This window comes from Apus apus, chromosome 5 (genome assembly GCF_020740795.1).
Source record: "Apus apus isolate bApuApu2 chromosome 5, bApuApu2.pri.cur, whole genome shotgun sequence".
NCBI classification, from domain to species: domain Eukaryota; kingdom Metazoa; phylum Chordata; class Aves; order Apodiformes; family Apodidae; genus Apus; species Apus apus.
This window is the reverse complement of record NC_067286.1, coordinates 49,934,088-49,953,671: the sequence shown is the minus strand read 5'-3', so window position 1 is coordinate 49,953,671 and position 19,584 is coordinate 49,934,088. Positions and strand designations below refer to the sequence as shown.

The window sequence follows — 19,584 nt, the reverse complement described above, 5'->3', positions numbered from 1 at the left end:
TTTGGACTTCTCAAATAATAGAAAAATCAAAGGAGGTTTAAGTATAGCATACACTGGCAAAAGCTTCCCTTTCTAACTGCTACAACTCCTTGGAGTGTGAAAGAATAGTAGTATTAAGGACAGTTGTGGATAAGGGAAGAAGATAAAATTTGGAGTTGCTTTAATGGAGTATCTCCATTGGAAAAATCTGATGGATTATTTCCATCTGTTGGAAAAATCCAGCAGACCTTCCTTCTAAAACTTTTCTTTGATATCTTTGAAAAAATCGATTTTTTTCAGATGCTCTGGGGCAGCTGGAAAGCTTCAGATCTTATGGAGGGAGAGGGAAAAGTTGTCATATCATCATTCTGCTCAAAGGGCAGGTTTGCTTTAGCAAATAGTTAAACAAAAAAACACCCCACAGGCTCTCATAACTGCAATCTTAAAGTCTGCCTATGTGAGGTATGTATAGATATTGCTGAATTAAAGTAAATGCATAAATGATGGGTGAATCCATTTTTAGGAATAAAATGGGATGTCAACATGTATGACCCTCTTTTGATTGTTCTTCAAAACTTGTGTGTTCATGTTACAGGACAAAAAATAAGGCTTTAGAAGTGCCGAGAGAGCTTGTTTCAGGAAATCTGGAAGACATAACTTCCTTTTCTTGCCAAGGGGAAAATGTAAACAAAGCTCCAACTTAATTTTAGACTAACTACTAGACTGGTTTTCTGACTAAGCCTTTCCTGCCTTAATTGATTGTTTTTGTCATTGAGGAAGTATATGTCTGTTTCATTTGAAATGGGTTTCTACATTTTTGGGGAGGACACACCCCAAAGTTTTTGAGCATTTAGTTCTTGCTACACTTGCATGGACTCTAAAGGTTACTGTTACTGAAGCTAAAGTTCCTGGTGAAAGTTTGAGGGTTCTGATAGTCTGTGGAAGCATCTGAAGTTTGCTTGTGAGGGGAAGCATTGCGATGTTGGTGTATATTGTTACTCTACGTGCTCCCACGTGCACGTACTAAAATATCCATCTTCATAATGGCTGAAATCTTTTAAGTGTATGGCATAGAAAGATTTTTTTTTTACATCAGATGTGGTGTAAATGTTACTTATTGAAGTTAGTATAGCTCTTAAAATTTTCCGCTTAAGGTGATGAATTTAAATTGACTGTATAGAAAAGCCCAACCAAAGGAGAAATCTTTTAAATGTGCAAGCTTTTAAATAACTGTTAAAATCTTTGTATATACAGAGACAACTGATTTATACAAACAGGCACAAGATCAATGTGTTAGTTTCGGGTTTTGTATGTTAAAAGCATCTAAACAAAATTCTGTGGGTTTGGCCAGGAATTTCAGACTTGCTCAGCATGGCAGCAGTCCATAGCCAGTTTACAAACTCTAGAATGAGTCAACTGTATAAATACTGTGCACAATGAATTTTCCAGTTTGATGTTTTTTGTATTGCTGCCTGCTTTGGTGAGCAGAGTAGACCTGGGAGTGACTGGATGTTAGGAGACAAGGGGAAAAGGTAGAGCCTCAGCACTGAAACCTGAGCCTCAGGAGCAGCAGCTGCAAAGCAGGACTCTGCCTATGTGCCTGGAGCCAGGCTAGAGTGACTTGTTGAGTCTGAGCCCGAGCTCAGAGAGAAGGAAAAGGGTAACTGCAAAGGTAAGGTTTCGTGGAGTTGAGGCAGTTTAATAGCGGTAGTCTACTCTCTTCATACTGACAGCTGTGGGTTCCTGTTCCAGTTGTAGCTGACTGTCAGACCAACCTGAAATAATTCCCTTTTTCCTGTCTGTTACCTGTCACGCTCTCCTGCAGTGGGATGATGAATCAGCCATCTGAAATTACTTGTTCAGTGATGATAGAATCTCTGTATGTAGTGTGAGGGGAGGCAGGACAACCCCCTGGCTGGAGCAGTAGAGTAAGGGGAAGGCGCAGCTCCCAGTTTAACATCATCCCTGTGAAGAACTGACAGGCAGGGAATCATGCATACACTGTTAAGCTTCTCCCCACAATTTGCTGGATTGAACGGAGAGTATTAAAATGTGCATAGGCTTGGCTGTGTATTTTTTTCCCCATATGACTAATATCTAGGTGCATGTATTCTGTCACTGCAAACTTTGAATCTTCCAAGCCTTCAAAAAAGCAACGAGCACCATGGACCTTCTGAGTTGTAGTGGCAGCTGTCTGAAGGGCTGTTAACCAAGACCTAGTTAAAGGGAACAACAAAATGTACAAATAAAAACCAAAAGAAGTACAGGCCAAAGACAACACAGCAGTTCAGCTAGCTAGCTACAGTTAGCACTACTGTGGTGAATCCTAGTTATAGTTAGTGCTTTGTAAATCACCTGTTTCTGCTAGGACCTATCCTTGGTCTGCAGGCAATCTGAATATAATATTTTTTTTACTGTTAATTTTAATAGATATGTAGGAGAAATAGTGTTTTTCAAGAGTGATCTTATGGCTACTGACTTACATTAAGATATTTACATTGAAAGTAGTAGTTGGCTGAATTAAGATAGAGACAATGCTGTACTTAAGGGCAGAGGCTGTTGCAGCCATACAAGATGATCAGCTGAGAACAGACAAGCCATTTGAGTCCCTGATAGGACTTAATTGGCTTTCCAGCTGTCTGTTGGAATGAAAGGTGACAGCTCTGCTGTAGGAATGAATTCATAGGACTGGAGAAAGTTTATTTTTTGAAGGCTGTGCCAACTAAGTATTACTCAAACTGCATGTTGCTTTTGACTGTGGGGAGCAAGCAGCCTTTTTTTTCTGCTCTTCCCTCCTCTGGTGACATTTCTTGGGTCATTTAATAAACTGGTGCAGGGACCTAATTACACTGAAGAAAAAAATCCTGCAGAAAAGAATACCCTGATTTGGTTGCTGACATGATGAAGGAGCTTTGGGAAGATGGTGGTGGTTGTAGCTGAGGTGAGCACTGCTGCTGTAGAGGCATGCATAGAACCACAGTGACAGAGAGCCAGCTTGCTTTTGGATACACCAAATAATGCATTTTGAATCCAGATTGTTTTGGTTGATACAAAATTTGTCATGGATTTTGACTATTAGTGTAGAGACTATTTGAACTGTAGCTGAAATGTGTCTGTTTTATGGCTGTGATTAATGCTTTCTTGAATGAGGAAAATCAATGTTTCTTTAATAAAATACCTGATATATCTCATTAAATGAGCTAGACTAGATTACCTTTTAAGTTCTTTGTCATACCTTTCCGTGTTCTGCCTTCCAGTTTTTCCTATTGTAACTGGATGAATCCATTAGACTTAAATATATGACATGATGCTAGCAGCTGATACTTCAAACTGCTATAGTTAAAAGAAAAAGTTGCATAGGTGAAGTGTGCTGTTGTGTGATGATGAAAGGAGTTATAGAAAGGATGATGTACAGAACAAAAAGAATCATGGTATATTAAGGAGGGGGATGTACAGAGAATTGTTTTTAATAGATGGCAATGTTGATAATAGCTATTTAACACAAGCAGAGGTTTTCAGTGGAAGTAGATGAAATGTGTATTTTTCTGTCACCAGGCATCTCGGAAGCTTGTGCAAAAAAGAAGAGGATTATGCAGAAACACGGAAGTAATGAGGAAAGATGTTTGGTAATGGTTCCAGGCAACAAAAATACCACAAGATGATGCTGGCTGGCAGAATGAGGAGTTGATTGCAGTCAAAATAAGATAGAGGTAATCAGTAAACTGATTTATGAACACAGTTCACCCATGTGGGAAGGTTCATCAGCACATGGGTCCAAGATTTTTAGTCTGTTTCAAAAATTGGGATGCTGGGAAAATCCCAAGCAGTGTCATCACCAGAGATTACTACTATTCCTCTTAAGGCTATGGAAGTTAATAAGGAAATTAAAACTGTGAGATCAAAAGGATGCGTTTTTGAAGGTGAATTGAAAAAATAAGTCATGAGAGAGGACGGGTGCTGCTTACTTAGTGTGGGTGCAGAGCATAGTGTTTGGGATTGCCTTATTAGTAACTTTAATATACTCTCAAAGAAAATGTATTCTGAGAGGAAGTGTGGTGAATGTAAGTGTGCAGTGAATTTGGAAGCGCTGTTGTGTACAGGAAGCTCCCAAATCCTAATTCAGAGTAAAAGGCTTTCTGTGAAGTCACTGAGCTCAAGAAAAAGAAAAATGTCTCCAGTACAAGGATACAGTAGGGTATATCCCACTGAGGTGGTGCCTCATCTGAGAAGGCAGCAGCACTAAAATCCAGAGACAGATCTTCCATATGGTTGGGGTTTGAGCCAAGATTTCACAGTCTTTCATAGACTTGCTAATTGAAAACAGCGTCTTGTGTTGTGGTTGGGTCACAGCTCAAGCGAGAGGAGGAATTCCCTTTCTTGATGAAGGAAGGATCTTTAGGGGGCATTCTCAAAGAAGAAAAAAGGAAATCACATGAATTGTGAACATGGTAGAGAGGAAGGACTGCCTGCCCAGCTGCACAAAAAGCAACATTTCTGATGACAGATGAGTTGTATTTGAATAAGAAGCACATGAAATACGCTGTATGAAAGTGGGACAGATTCATGTGGAGAATTCTTACTTTTGCTCCACTCCTGAATTTTCCATGGAGGAAGAAAGGAGCATATGACTGAGGATACTGCCGCAATAAAGGACAGACAGTATGTGAGACAGAGAGAGAGGAGGACAGTGGTCTTACCAGGCTGGTATTCAGTCCCAGTACCTGAAGCTGAATTTAGCTGAAATTTGACTGAGTTAAGTTGGTGCCTGAAAAGACAGTTGAGTGTTAGCCAGAACTTTGACAGAGAGACAAAAGCAGACTACTTTTTTTAAAGGTGCAATTCTTTATGGAGGGGCTTTTCATGTAATTTGGAGGTTCCTTTTTCTGTCTTAATGAGCTGATGTGTTCACATAGTTATTACACCAAAGAGGATTTGCCTATCTTAAAAAATAAAAGCATTATTTTATTTGCTCAGAAGGGGCCTTTTGAAAAGACTCAAAAAATATCACAACATGTCAGAGTATCTTCCTTATTCTAGATTGGCTAAAATGAATTGTTCCCATTTTCCTTGTAAATGCATGTGTTCATTCCTAATTGCTCTATTCAGTGATACTGATAATGATTTGGTGGAGAGGATTGCTCTGATTGCCTTACAAAGTAGATTTAATGACATCTTCTGTCTGAATCAGATAACATTCCTTTCAAGTGAACTTCTAAAAAATGGAAAGAAGAATACACAGTGTCATTTCACTTCAAGAGGGTCCTAGAGGGCAGTAAGAGAGTTCTTGCCGATTTTTCTAAAAGAACTGTTTTGAATTCAACTTCAGGAATGTTAGTTAAGTCTTTTATGTGAGTATCATCAATCAGAATAGACTTTTGGTAAATAAGCAGGTGCTTGCAACCAGCTGGAGATATCAGTGATGTTCAGAGATGGAGTCATTTGCCAGTATATGAAAACATTTATGTTTCTTGGAAAGAATTTCCTGTTCTGTTCAGGTTTGTAGTCTGCATGTGCTTTGTGTGTTTGGCTTTTTTAGGTGCTGGAACTTTTTTGTATTTAGGGTAGTATAAAATATGGTCATGTCCTATGCCTCTGTAGAGCTGTTAGTGATTTGACCTGTTGCTTCCTGCTGACCACATTTAATTGTTTCTAGGATGTGACACATTCACATTGTATTCTGAATTGCTCTGCTGATCTCCAAAAATCCTGCTTTGACAGCATTGAAAAGAGGTTTTTTTTTCCTATACATTCTGTCTCTTTTCAACTGCCAGAATGCTTCTGAATTTTTTAGTATATTTGAATAAATTTCTTTTAACTTTCATTCTGATTCCTCAGAGGACATGCTGAAAATTGGTACAGGTTTTCTGTTTTGGTTTGGTTTCTTTCCTTCAGTCTTATGGTTCTCAACAAATCTAGAAATAAAAAGTCAGGACTACTGGGAGGTTTTTGCTGCCTCCATTTTAAAAGATCTGTACAACTTCATGAAAAACAAAGTGCTTTAAAATTTGTGCTTAACTTTAAGAAAGGATTCTTTGTGATAGCTGGAACACATGATTCTCAGCAAAGTACTAAGCAGTGCAGTCACTTTTGTAATCTAGTTGTCTGCCCTCTTCTGTTTGTAGCTGCTGATGTGGCTTAAGTTCTGGTATTTTGCATATTGGATTTTCTTTCTTTCCAGTGCAGTAAATCATGAAATAACAGATTGATAAGCCTAAGTAATGGAGAACGTTATCCTTGGTTTTTTGTACAGTACTAATCCAAATCAGAACCTTTCAGCTGTATCAGCTACATCTTACTGTTTTGTCATCCAGATAATTTTAAGCAATGATAAAGGTTGATTGTTTGACTGGATTTTTAAAAAAAGAATCAAAATAGACTCTGCATGGATTTTTGTGTACATCAGACAATATATTCAGCTGGTCCTTCAAAATTCCAGTTGTTTCCTTTGAACAAAGAATTACATAGCAGTTTCACAATTTCTTCAAGATGCACTGTCCCATAAGCATTCAGTCCTTTAGCATCTGTGCTCTTGAGATTGGAGACATCTAGCCTTGGCAAGATCTGTGAGTATGCCAGTACCTCTCTTGAGTGCCTCATTCATGGAATGAGGAGGAGGTCAGGACAGGTAGTACTCGGTTCCTGTCAGCTCCTCTTCCTTGCAGAACCCCCCTGCACACACACATCAAATAGGATAGTAAGAAAACGAGGTAAGATAGTAAATGCACATCTGAACAAACAGTTGAACTCCAACCACAATCAACTTTCTCTTCATTTCTGAGTGCTTGTCCTTTTGCATGATACTGGCTGGTAATTCCAATATTGATATTGTGTAACAACCAGCAAGCTCAGGATTGGCTGTGGAGATTCCCCACTGGATGGGAGCTGTGGAACAATTCTGCTGAAGTTGGGTTTGTTCCTGAATTCTGTTTTGATGGCTCAGGGCTCTCTATTGGTCACCAGATAATCACTGCTCAGATGGAAACAAGTTCAAGTTGCTAAGGCAGACTGGTGGGATATACCTTGGGGACAATGACAGGAGTCCATTCTTACAAGTTCTTTTTCGTTTAGTTATTTATCTGGCTAATCCCTTTGAAAATTGGTTTGTCCTGGCTAAAATTTAGTTAGAGTATTTCCTTACTGGTGTTACCACTTTTAAAAGTTGATAATTTTTTTTAGGGTTTTTATTTTTCTGTGAGTGTACCAGTTTGATGGATGTTATCATCTCACATTACAGTTCTGCTTCCTTGTTACTTGAAAGGAACTGTTGAGGCAAAATATAATTTTTTTGGTCTAGATAAAAATATAAGCAAATACAAGTAAGGATTTACTTGTGATACTTGTGTTATCATTTACTTGTAGTAAATTTAAAATGTGTTAGGTAAAACGTAAAACCTGAAGAATCTTGTTGGCACAAGGTATATGCATGTACTTGATATGATTTCCTAATTTGGTCTTATAGTATTATGCTGTTTCATAATCCTATGGCAACAACTCCCAAAGAAATACAAAAAAACTCTTCAAATTTTAAAGGAGAAAAAGTAAAATGTTTTTTGTTTAAAACATGTTGTAACACTCTGCCTTGCCCTTTATATTAACTGGATCCCAGTGGACTACAGAAAATTTTATAAAACCTTTGTATTGAATGATGACTAAACAAAGTGCCACTGTTACCCAAAGTCCATTCTGTGCACAGACTTTTTGTTAAATTAAAATTCCCAATTCAGGAAATCCTGGCTGTCAGCCCAGACACCTCAGATGCAAGTCATCTTAGGTTCTTAGGGTTTTACGTTCAGTGTGACAAGTACTGAGTTGGTGGAGGAACTTGTTTCAGGTACCAAAACTTTTAACTTGATATGTGTTTATTTTAAATTTCATTCTGCTCTAAGTATTAGTATAATTGGAAAGTAACTTCTGTGCTTTTTGTATCTTTTGGGATAGTAATTTTGGCTTCTGAAGCTTCCTGGTTTCATATAACACTTCATATACTATTTCTGCAAAGCAGGCTTGTTTTTTTTTTTAAAGAAAATTTGACATAGTTCAACTTTTTGTGTGTGTACATACATAACGCACATCTATGTGGGGGTCACTGCTCTCAACAAGAGATCCTGTTTCAGTAGGTCAGCAGATGTTGAATTTAGTTTCCTTTTGATAATGCTTATGTGAATGCATGTAAGCCATTAACAAAAAGACAAGAAAATGTTCACCTGATGGTAGTTATGAAAACAAAATTCCATTATTGTATTCTGAGGCTAAAATTAGATTTAAAAAAATTTTCAGTTAAGCTGAAATAGGGAAGCTTTTGGTATGCAAGGTAGTTTCTGCAAGGAAAGATGAAATATTTCTTTCCTTTTGCAACTGAAGATCTAATTATTTTTGTTTTGGGGTTGTTTCTCTTTATGTGTTCATATTCTACAGCTGTCTTTCACCATGGGAAGCAGTCTTGATTTGGTGTTTTTTGTGGTGAAATATATTTATGTTTGTACTAGACTCAGCAAGTTACATGCAAAACTGACTTCTGTGCAGGTAGGCTAGGTTTAGTGTAGAGGCTGAAGTGGACACTAGCAAAACAAAACAAAACCAACCAAAATCCATGAGTGGTTTAAGTATTCCTAGCTGTCAAGAGGCAATGTTGGCTCTAGCAGTTTGTTTCCATGTTCCTCTTTCTACCTGTGCTGGGTCAAGTATTCATGTGATGCCTTATAAACCAGCTGGGTAACTGTAACTGGGTAACTATTTTGTCTAGGTTGTCTGTAATGTGGGTCAGTTAACCTGGTTCAGGGAATATTTGGGCCAGAACAAACAAGGTGGGGAAAATGGATATGAGAATGAACAGAGGAAGGCAAGCCTTCCTCCAGAACAGGGCTTATTGTTGCTGTCAGCTTAAATTGTTTAGGAAATGCAACATGGGTTATACAATATTATCTTGTAAAATGCAGTGAAAAAATAAAAAATACAAAGACTGTTCTTTCAGTTGATACAGGATGTTAAGGACAGTGGTGGGACTAAAGCTATAATCAATTTTGAGCCATGAGGCACAATATATTCTATTACAAACTACTCTATTATGAAGTGTGTTTGAATTAATAGAAAATACTCTTATGAAGTCAGCCAGCATACACGACTAAGCAGTGCATGGATACATTTGAAAGGAGACACAGGAAGTTTTGTATCTTGAATGGCTGACCACAGTGCCTACTCTGCTGAAGTGCATTGAATTCCTCCTCAGCTGGAAGCTTTTTGTGTTTGGGTCTACTTATATAAATATATGAATTTACATAATATCCATATATAGTTTATATAAATGAATATGTTTATGTATACAGTTTTAATATGATACTTTTTACCCTGTTCTATATTACTTAAGTTACATATTTTAAATTCAGTGAGTGGATTAATTTTGCATGATGCTCACTTGGGCTTTAAGTGTAACAGTGTTCTTGTGGCAAGGCTCTGAATAAAACTATATACTGAATATTTTAGGAACTTTTTCGAGTGTTCACATTTTTCAGTTAACTTAAATTCTGTTGTTTTGCAAATTCAAGCACTGAATAAAATATGTTGAACTGTTGTAAATATTCCTTGGTCATGTTCCTTCCATCTTCTGGGGCATGCTAACTTCAAGCCTGTATATTTAGTACTTGCTAGAAAAAAAAGCCAACAGCAAACAAAACCGCACACTTCCCTCCCTCCCCTTGCCCTCTCCCCTCTTTTACTTAGATCCTGGACTTCCTCCCATGTCAGGAAGAATTGAAAAGTATTAGTAGACATCTCACAGACCAGTTACCACACCAGAGCTGAGCACAGAAGAGGAAAGTGGAATAGCAGTGGCATTATTCCAGGACTCTGTCCGAATGAACCGAGTCCAATTTTAGCTGAGAAAAGGGAAGTTGTTGGGATATCTACTCAGGATGCTGACCTTTATTTGCAAGGGAGTTGGCATTCAGACTGAAAGGTGACTCCACAAAGCTTGTACTGAGCGGAACTAATTCCACGTGGAAATGGACGGCACATTTAAGCGATATATTCTGTGTGGGTACACAAATAATTTGGAGTGTCACTGCTTTAATGAAGTTACTTTCCAAGTGTTTTTTCTTAAATCAGCTGAGTTTTTCATGTATGGAGAAGAGGTTTGCATCCATATGGACTTGATTATCTTAGAATAGTTAGCTTATTTCTGCACAGGGAAGAAAATGAGTACATGCATTGGCTAAGACTCAACTGATCCAACAGCTTGTGTTTGCTGAGATTTACTGGTGTTTGTTGGTGTGATGCTGCCCATTTTGCATGTACTCTTGTTATAATTTTGTCCAGAGCAGGCTTGCTATTCACATAAGAAGGTGTTCTATTTTTCTGTAAGCTAAATCTGCAGGGAGACAATTTCAAGAAAAGTGTCAGGTTATATGCCATTGAGGAGACATTGCCACCTAGCTAGTGAGGGCAGGCATGGAAGCAGCCTCTTTCTGCATGTGCAAGCCTATGGATTGTCTCAAATTGACTGGCATAATACAAGCAAAGCTGCTGTGTTGTTGTGTCTTCTGCCTTAGCAGAATTCAGCTAGTGATCTGCAGACTGCAGCTGTGTGAGGCAGACCTGGGCTATGCACTCTCTAGAGCAGCTATTCTGTCTGTCTAGAGTGAGGTGTTGTAGTTTCTTTTTGAAAACATCTAATGCCATAGACCACAAATTCCAAAAGGCCTGATTTTAGGAATCTTGTTCTAAGGTATCAGATGGTTGGAAATCATGCACCCTCTTCTGCTTCCATAATGCTACAGTTCCATGCCTGTCTCTCACCTTTTCACATATCCATGTCTCTAAGTCAGGTTTTCAAACCCTCCTTTACTTGTTCTCATTAAGCCATCCCTTGAATTCTGGGGTTCTTGTTCATGTTCCCCATTGCCTTCATCAGTTTGCAGCCTTCTCCTTCCTGGATGTGTCTGACTTTCTGCTCCCCAGGATCTGTTTTGCATACTGGTTTTTTGGCTAGGAGGCCAGGTGTGTCTCCCCAGTGTTGCAGTAACTTGCTCTTCTGAACTCCTCATGCTAGAAATAAACAGATTATTATAGCAGGAAGAAGACTGGATCAATGTTGCAGCCTTCTGGAAACACAGGCTCTTGTATGGCACTTACTTGTCTGATTTAACATGCCAGAGATGTACTGAGAAATGAGAAAGTTGGGAGCATATAGCAGGAGCATATAGCAAATATAAGTACACCTGTGACAACATGGTAGAATTTATCTTCATGTTCACAATATTGGATAGAGTCTAAAAAATTCTTACTATTGATTTTTACCTTTGCATCACTTGCTATCTACGTGTTTTGTTTTGAATGGAGGCACATATGTGCAGTTGACAATAGACATTGTGGTAATTAAATTTTGCAGGATTAATATTTTAACACTGCTAATATAGGAATTAATTAGAATGTACTTGATGTATGTTTAGCAACTAATCCATGTTCAAATTTCCTCAGATTGACTTCCTAAAATGTTTTCAAATGCCTATTAAAGCTCTATATGAACGCTTAAATACCTTTTTTCTATTATAAACCTACTTCTAGGTACTAGTCTAAACTTGAAAAGTAGGACTGAACAAGAACTACATAAATGGTATGAAATCAAAATGCAGCTAAAAGCAGTGATTATGGTATAGCCTCCAAAGGGACTGGTTTATTCTGCTTTCTCAGTATAATTTAACTTGGGATTTTTTAAACACTGTGTAAACATATCAGTGTGCATGAAAAGTCTTTGATATAGTTAAAGGAGCATATCTAGTCTAGACCAACTCCTGCTTGAAGATTTCTTAACCAGAAGTTTGATAGTCATCTTGTTCCTTGTTGCAGTTTGTCATACTGATCTGTGAATGTTTTGGAAAATTACAAGTTATTTTGATCTTGGTTTTATCCTTTAAATAAAAAAGCAATCTTGGCAATGTTTGAGGGTTTAATTTATGAAAATGCTGTGTGCAGGAGGCTGAGTTTATTTTACTTAAATCACGTAATACCTACTGAAAAAAAAGTAACTTTTGTTTTTTTCTTTTTCAGAAATGGAGGAACAGAATGCTGGACCAGGGATTGAAGATTTATTAAGGATTATGGGATTATACATTGAAGAGCCAGCAGGCGGAATGCCTGAGTGACTGAAGAAAATGGGTGCTAATGCATCTAGCTACCCTCACTCATCTTCCCCAAGGGTAGGGGGAAATTCACAGGCACAGCAAACATTCATAGGTAACTCTTTTAAGTTATCTTGTCATTTACATAAATGGCTTGCTGTATTGCATATACACTGGATTTCATTTGCTTGCAGGATTGTTGTGCAGAGTTTTTGTTTTCTAGGTCACCAGTTTGAATCCATTCAAGCTCAATCGTGCATGAAATTCAGTACTGTGCAGTATCTGTTTGGCCTAGGTAGGCAGTAAGTTGATCTGCCATTTGCTAGTAAACAGCTGCCAGGTTGTTTAATTATCAAATAAACATCTCTTTATTTAAACTGTGCATGCAAATTCTCCCAGTCCAAGAGCAGTTGCTATTAATACTATCTACTATTTTCTGCTCTTCCTCAGATTTTCTGTGAAATTGTGTCAGAGCAAATAAAACTCTTGATTATCAGTATTAGTTGTAGTATTGGCATTGGTTGAACCTGAGTGAATTATTTTCTGATTGCTAAAAGACATATCTGATTATAAGCCTGTTAAGATAACAAGCAGTCTTGAAGACAACTTTTTATCCTGTCCTTTTCCTGTAAATGGGGAATGGGGGTAGTTACTATCCTAACAGTATTGTTTACAAGCAAGGACCTTGCTCAACTGGAAATGTGAATCGAAGAGCTCTTAAGAAATTGCCTTCTTATCCAAATCATAACTGGAGCAGGTACTACCTTTATGTGCTTTTCAGTCTGGTGCAAAAAGCCCTCAGAGTACATCTCAGTACTGTCACATTGTAAATATTAAATAGTTACGTGTTTAAGGCAGTTTTTGAGAAGATAAATCTTCCTTAAAACAACCCTGACAGCCTGAAGATTGATCTTAGCAATAAATGACAGGTACTCTTTAAGCATATTTCTTCCTTATGCCTTGGTTTGCAATGCTTTATAAGTAGTTATTGATATTGAAGTGTTACTTCTAAATCACCACTGAAAGCACAGTGATATCCTTAGAAGAGGAAAAATGTACTTGTTTTTCTCTTTTGTCTTCTCTTTTAATGACAATCCTAACTTTTGGTGGTCTGAGTAGAGGACAACCCACAAACTGTTACATATAAAAAACTAAGCTCTGGGCTAAATACTCTGCATGTGCTTTCATAGCATGTCAAGGAAAGCTTTTAGTATTACCTTGGATATCTATGCTGTAAAATCCCCCATAAGGCTTTATGTATTTTCACTGTATCCTAACTAACAGTAGTGATTTGCCCCAGTTCATATTTTCTAAAATCACAGCCACAACATTTTTAATACATGTTTTGATCTATCTGAGAATAGGCAGATCTGCATGCTGAAACACCTGAGCAGATTTGAAGAGGGGAGAGTTCCAAAAGCTTCATTAATTACCTCAAAGTTCCTGCTGGGTTTGTGGAAGGTTTTGTTGATTATTAAATTCAAAACAGAAACTTATTCTGTAGTATGTAATGATAAATTTACTTATCCCCATAACCTATAGATGCATTTTGGAGAAAGGTCTAAAAGCATTCTGCTACCTCATCTTAGACAAGACAAATAAGTGGTCTGGTTAAAATTTTTCCTGAAATCTTCTGATATTATTCTGGCATTTATAAGTGTGCTAGTAGTGTACTATCTACAACACAGATGTTCAGCTCTTCTTCCCACTTTGTGGAGTTTAGCTCTTTCTCATCTTGACACTTGATTGGATGATTGATTTGTATAGATGTCTCAGTAGAAAATAGATGTATCCTAAATGATAGCTGAGGTTTTCATCACTTGTCAGAATAATGATGTTTTAATGTTAAATCAACTTTTACAGGTATGTTGTTTGGGTTTTTTTTACTGTGAGAGGCATTAGTTCTATTTACTGCCCCAAAGCAGAACTGGAAGTATGGGGACTGGAGTTGTAATAGCTGTGTAATATGTATTACTTGCATTATTCCTGGAATCTGGATTCAGGCCTGGGGGTTGATTTAGACATGCTGCTTTACCATTAAAGCGCTTGGCCATGTTACATTGTAAATGTAGGATGAATATTAAAAGCTGAGAACTGATCTAGCAAAGCACAATAATTTCATAGGATGAGCTCCTCTTGTTAGTTGTCTTAATGCTGTGTTTGCTTAAACTTCACAGGGGAGATAAATCAGTGAAAATAATGCAGTGCTCTTACTGTAAAAGTTACTTTTGTTTTAGCAGAGGTTAACTAGTCATCTCCTTGCTGTTTTGTCTGCAGCATTCAGGAGGAGGTTTTCACACCATTTTCTAGGGTGTTACATCTGTTCAAGATGTTTGTTTTTAAATAGAGCTCTATAATTAGATTCTAAACTGTATAGGCATGCAGAGGACTAGACAGAGCCCATTATTCATTGTCAAGTGCCCAAGTAGTTTCTCTTGGCAGTCATATTTCTTGTAAATATTTATCTGTTCAAAGCTAGATATAGTCTACAGGCACGAAATAGCTATTTCTTTTTAACAGCATTTAATAGGTTGGTGCTTTTTAGTGTAAAAGTGGGAAATTAATTTCTGTTTCCTGCTTCTAATGCCTGCTGCCTTATGAAGGAATACAGGGGCTCTTCAGCATTCTTTCTTTGAGGGATATGGAGCCACTAGCTGTTGTGAGCCCAGGGAGGCTATGCTGGTGCGTCTCTACTTCTGTCTCTGGCAAAAAGCAGTTGTGTGGCAGCACTTTTATGTAGCAGTGTTTAATCTGTTTGTAGGAGTTAATAGCACTGTTTGCAGTACTTCTCAAGGTAAGTCTTTTAAGTAGCTGGAGGTACACAAAGGTTTGAATGGTATTTTAGTATCTGGTGTTAATTCATGTGCAAGTAATAGCTCTTGGCAGCCTTTAGGGAAAAAAGCGATTGAGACTGGTGGTGTCCTAGATTTTCTTTAGCAGAATGCAAGAGAATGTTTTGCATACTCAAATTTGTCATTAGAATCCAAAATACTTCAATTAGAAATAAGCTGGCATGTTCTCGTGGAGCAGAATCTATCATTATAGAGTCACCAAAGTGTAGTTCTATTGTGAATTGTAATTGATACTTTTTAAATGAAGCAGAAATTCTAGGCTTGTCTCTATCAGCAGGAGACTGAATACCTACTTCTCTGTTACAATACCTAGTATAGCATGTGGAGGGAATTTTAATGGTGGATTTTGTAGCGCAGCATCTTTGTTAAAATTGTCTTGAGTTACTGCTGTTCTCTTAATTTAGCTTGATTTTTTTAATATCTTGAAATTTCAATATGATTAATGATGCATTACCTGATCAAGCAAAATTTAATGTAGCATGGATAAGATGGTTAGAGGCCCTTCCTCAAAGAAAGCAAAATTCCTTCCCAAAGTTTTCACTAATAGAGGAACTGTAAAACCATTGCGCTGTATGGTTTAGAGGAGTTTTAATTAGCTTGGCATAAGAGCCAATATATAAGGTTACTTAGAATTGTTGAGGCTTAAATAAAACAATTTACAGAAATCTTAGATTGTTATAGTTGCCATGCTTTCAAATGCAACTGTGAATTGCTCCTGTGTCTCTCAAAGTCAAGAAATACTTATCTAAAATTTTGTAGTAACTAAAGAAGTGTTTGAGAGACTGGCCCATAACATCACTGTTAAAATAGCATAGAGAACAGCATCACATCACATCTACCTGAAACATGGAACTGTAAGAGAACAATGATAGAAGAAGTTAAAAAAGGCCATGGTGTTTGGTGTGCTTTGAACTTAAGATCCAAAACAGGCAACCTACACAGGTGTACTGATGGAAATGTTAACTATTCCGAGCAGATTATCTTAACAGAAGATCCTAACAACTACTATTTCAAGTGAAACTGCAGTTGTAATTAACCTGTATACCATTTGCAAATGTTTTCATCTGGGTTTCTCCTTTTCTCTGGAAGAAGTAATTGGGTTTATGAACATTTTTTTTTCTGGTTACATCTGAGGTTTTTCACCATCTGGCTTAGAGTGAAAATTCTGTAAATAAAGTTAAATTATAAAATAACCCTGTAACATTAGGTTTATGCTTCTGTTTAAACTATAGTTTTAAATACTTTTTTGCTAAAACATCAGCTTTCCATTACTTCTAGAAATACAGATCCTAATCCTCTTTTACAAAATTGCTGTCAGTGCTACTGTATATGCAGTTAGGCTCAAACTGACAATCGGCAACAGTTTATTTGGGAGAACAGGTCAGGTGGTAACACCACAGATAATGTTGAGGAGAATCAACTTTTAATTTCGTTACATGTTTGGATCATAACATAACTTCCCTATAAATTATTTTTAGGAGAAAAATAATTATATGTATACTTCAATTGTATAGTGTTCTGTATTATCTTTGATAATACAATACAATTTACATTCTCTGCTCTTTTAAATGGGATATAGGCACAGATTAGCATCTATGGTTCTGTGGAAAGGCACTCATTTTATGTGTTTGTCTTTTGGCATGTCTTGATATGTCATATAATAGACAGGATTTTTACTTTCTTGTTAAATTTGTGTTGAAAATTAATTGCTTGTCCTCAGTTTTCCCGAGTATTTTAGTAGTCTTCTCTCTTTTCCTGTTTTCTTGTGACTATGGCAACTGTGATGCCAGGTATGTTTTCTTGTTGAAACAATACTTAATTCCAGAGGAACAGAATTTGAAGAACACTCTGAAGGGGGAGGCAGGTGCTACCATTTCACTGAGAGCATACAAAGTTTTAAAAAGACTGTATTTTTCAGCTGCTATAGTTAATATGATGAGACTTGTATGGTTATGAGCACAGTGTTCTCTTCCTCCTTAGATAAGTGAGTCGTGCTACAGAGCTACATTGACTGGCACTGCTTGGTTCTTAAAATTGAGTACATTTAAAAAAAGTTAACAAACTTCAGAGTTGGGGGGTGGGAGGGGAGTGAAGTCTTTGTTCTTAATGGGCAGAAAATAAATACTTCAATCAAGTTTCCAACTTGTTAAATTATCTGATCTGAGGAGAAGGAAAAACTGTGTAACTTGCAGAGACACTGATGGACTGTTTGAGTGTTATGGAACTTTCTTTTAAATATAAAGAATAAATGTGTGTGTTCAATTTTCCTTTTTGCCTTCAGGGACATCATCCTATTCTCATCAAGGTTACGGCTGTGAATCGAAGCTGTATAGCCTTGACCATGGCCATGAGAAACCTCAAGACAAGAAAAAGAAAACCTCTGGCCTTGCTACCCTCAAAAAGAAATTCATTAAGCGTCGGAAATCTAGCAGATCTGCTGATCATGCCAAGCAGATGCGCGAACTCCTCTCAGGCTGGGATGTCAGAGATGTTAACGCGTTAGTAGAAGAGTATGAAGGGACGTCAGCCTTAAAGGAACTTTATCTACAAGCTAATTTGGCAAGACCAGAAGCCAGGACGCTACAAAAAGACATGGCTGAACTTTATCAGTACAAATATTGTACTGATGTAGACTTAATATTTCAAGAAACTTGTTTCCCCGTGCACCGTGCGATATTGGCAGCAAGGTGTCCATTTTTTAAGACGCTGCTTTCTTCCTCACCAGAGTATGGGGCAGAAATAATAATGGATATTAACACAGCTGGCATAGATATGCCTATGTTTTCTGCTTTGTTACACTACCTTTATACGGGCGAGTTTGGAATGGAGGATTCAAGATTCCAAAATGTTGATATCCTTGTGCAGCTTAGTGAAGAATTTGGAACACCAAATTCCTTAGATGTTGACATGCGCGCATTGTTTGATTACATGTGCTACTATGATGTGGTTCTTAGCTTTTCATCCAACTCTGACTTAGTTGAAACTTTTGGTGGAAGTCAGAACTGTCTAGATGAAGAGCTCAGAGCTCACAAAGCTATTATTTCATCACGATCTCCATTTTTTCGTCACTTGCTGCAGAGGAGGATACGAACCGGTGAAGAAATCACAGACCGAACTCTACGAACTCCAACTAGAATTATTCTGGATGAATCTATCATACCAAAAAAGTATGCTAAGGTCATTTTGAACTGTATGTATACGGATGTGGTGGACCTCTCCGTTTTGCACTCTAGCCCTTCAGTGGGCAGTTTAAGTGAAGTTCAAGCTCTTGTAGCAGGAAAACTAAACATGACTAGGGCTGAAGAAGCTATGGAGCTTTATCACATAGCACTGTTCTTGGAGTTTAACATGCTTGCACAAGGTATGTAATACTGTCCCTGCTGTAGAACATAAGAGTGTGTTAGAACAATTTTTTAGCTGTTTTGCAGTATAAGTATCCCTATTCATGGCTGACAAGTCCTTTAAGAAATGTATTTTCCATCTGTAAGTTGTAGACAATGCATCTGTTTTCTAGGGACAGAAGAAATGCCATTTAAGCGTATTGCATGCCATTTTTTAAGCATGCTCTTTATGTCGAGTATTACATTTATTTAATCTACAATCCTTTTTTGGATTGTAAACAACAGGGAGAGGATGCAGGAGATCCTTGTTGTGATGAGAAAATATTTAGATTTGTTTTGAAGTGTCCCTATGTATTAACAAGGATGTGTAACAAGTGACGATTTCTGTAGTTTGTCAAAGAGGATACACCAAGCCTGTAATGTTGCTATTGGAAGGTTAATTTTAACTGCTTAATGGCATTAGTCCTAGGTCTTTGGAATCTACTGGTTGATGTGCAGAATTGAAGGCAGGGGTAGTCAGTATTTTCAGACTTAAAGTTTAGAAAGTTCCACTTCTATCGGTTGTTCTTGAAAATCATTCAGGTCTTGATAACAGACTCCCTGCACATGGAGGCTGGTCAGAGTTATGTGCAGTCTCTGGTGAGCTCTTGGAGCACTGACCAACCAACTAGTGATTCCTCCTTTAGTAGCAAGACCTTTGCTTGCTGTTTCGTCTGCTGGTGTTTGAACTACTAAGTGGCCATGTTATACTTAATGGCATATTGCAGTTGCTTCAGGCCTTGCTGGTGGGAGATGAGAATTTTACTGCTGAGCTGAGAAATGGACAATGGAATTCCCTGTTACATCAGCAACATGGTTTGTTTACAATAATTTAATTTTTTTTAAACAACATTTTACAGTAGATCTGTACTTCTGTAACTTCTATCAAATGTAATTTGACAAGAGTTGAATCTTTATAATATAAACTATCAAGTAGACTTAAATAGAGAACTTCTTAAGGACTGGATAGGAAAGAGCAAATATAAGCACTGCAGGAAAGGAAGATACTTGTAATGGCTTCTCCTAATAGTTATATCAAACTATCAGTGATAAAGATATGGGAACTAATTAGAACTATTGTATCTTTTGTAGAAATTTGTATTAGGACGCCGATTTTCAGATGCTGAAAGTTGAATAATCCTACTGCAATAAAAATGACAGAAAACAAAGGAGATGGGCTTTGTCATATACACTGCCACTAAAACATGAATGAAGGATTCTTAGGCTCAGAATCATTGAATTGTAGAGCACCTCAGGTTG

General features: G+C 37.4%; 1 protein-coding gene across 5 annotated transcripts in view; it reads left to right on the top strand.

Annotated features, from left to right (window-relative positions):
* Positions 1-19,584, top strand: part of BTBD7 (BTB domain containing 7) — a 54,604-nt gene that overhangs the window by 7,840 nt on the left and 27,180 nt on the right. For 3 of the 5 annotated variants that reach the window (XM_051621938.1, XM_051621937.1, XM_051621941.1), the window contains 3 exons: positions 3,535-3,689; positions 12,022-12,207; positions 17,226-18,305. In XM_051621938.1, coding sequence (XP_051477898.1) covers positions 12,126-12,207; positions 17,226-18,305 — 1,162 coding nt within the window. In that variant the 5' untranslated portion in view covers positions 3,535-3,689; positions 12,022-12,125. The remainder of the gene's footprint in view (positions 1-3,534; positions 3,690-12,021; positions 12,208-17,225; positions 18,306-19,584) is intronic. The other 2 variants (XM_051621939.1, XM_051621940.1) reach the window with 1 other exon arrangement.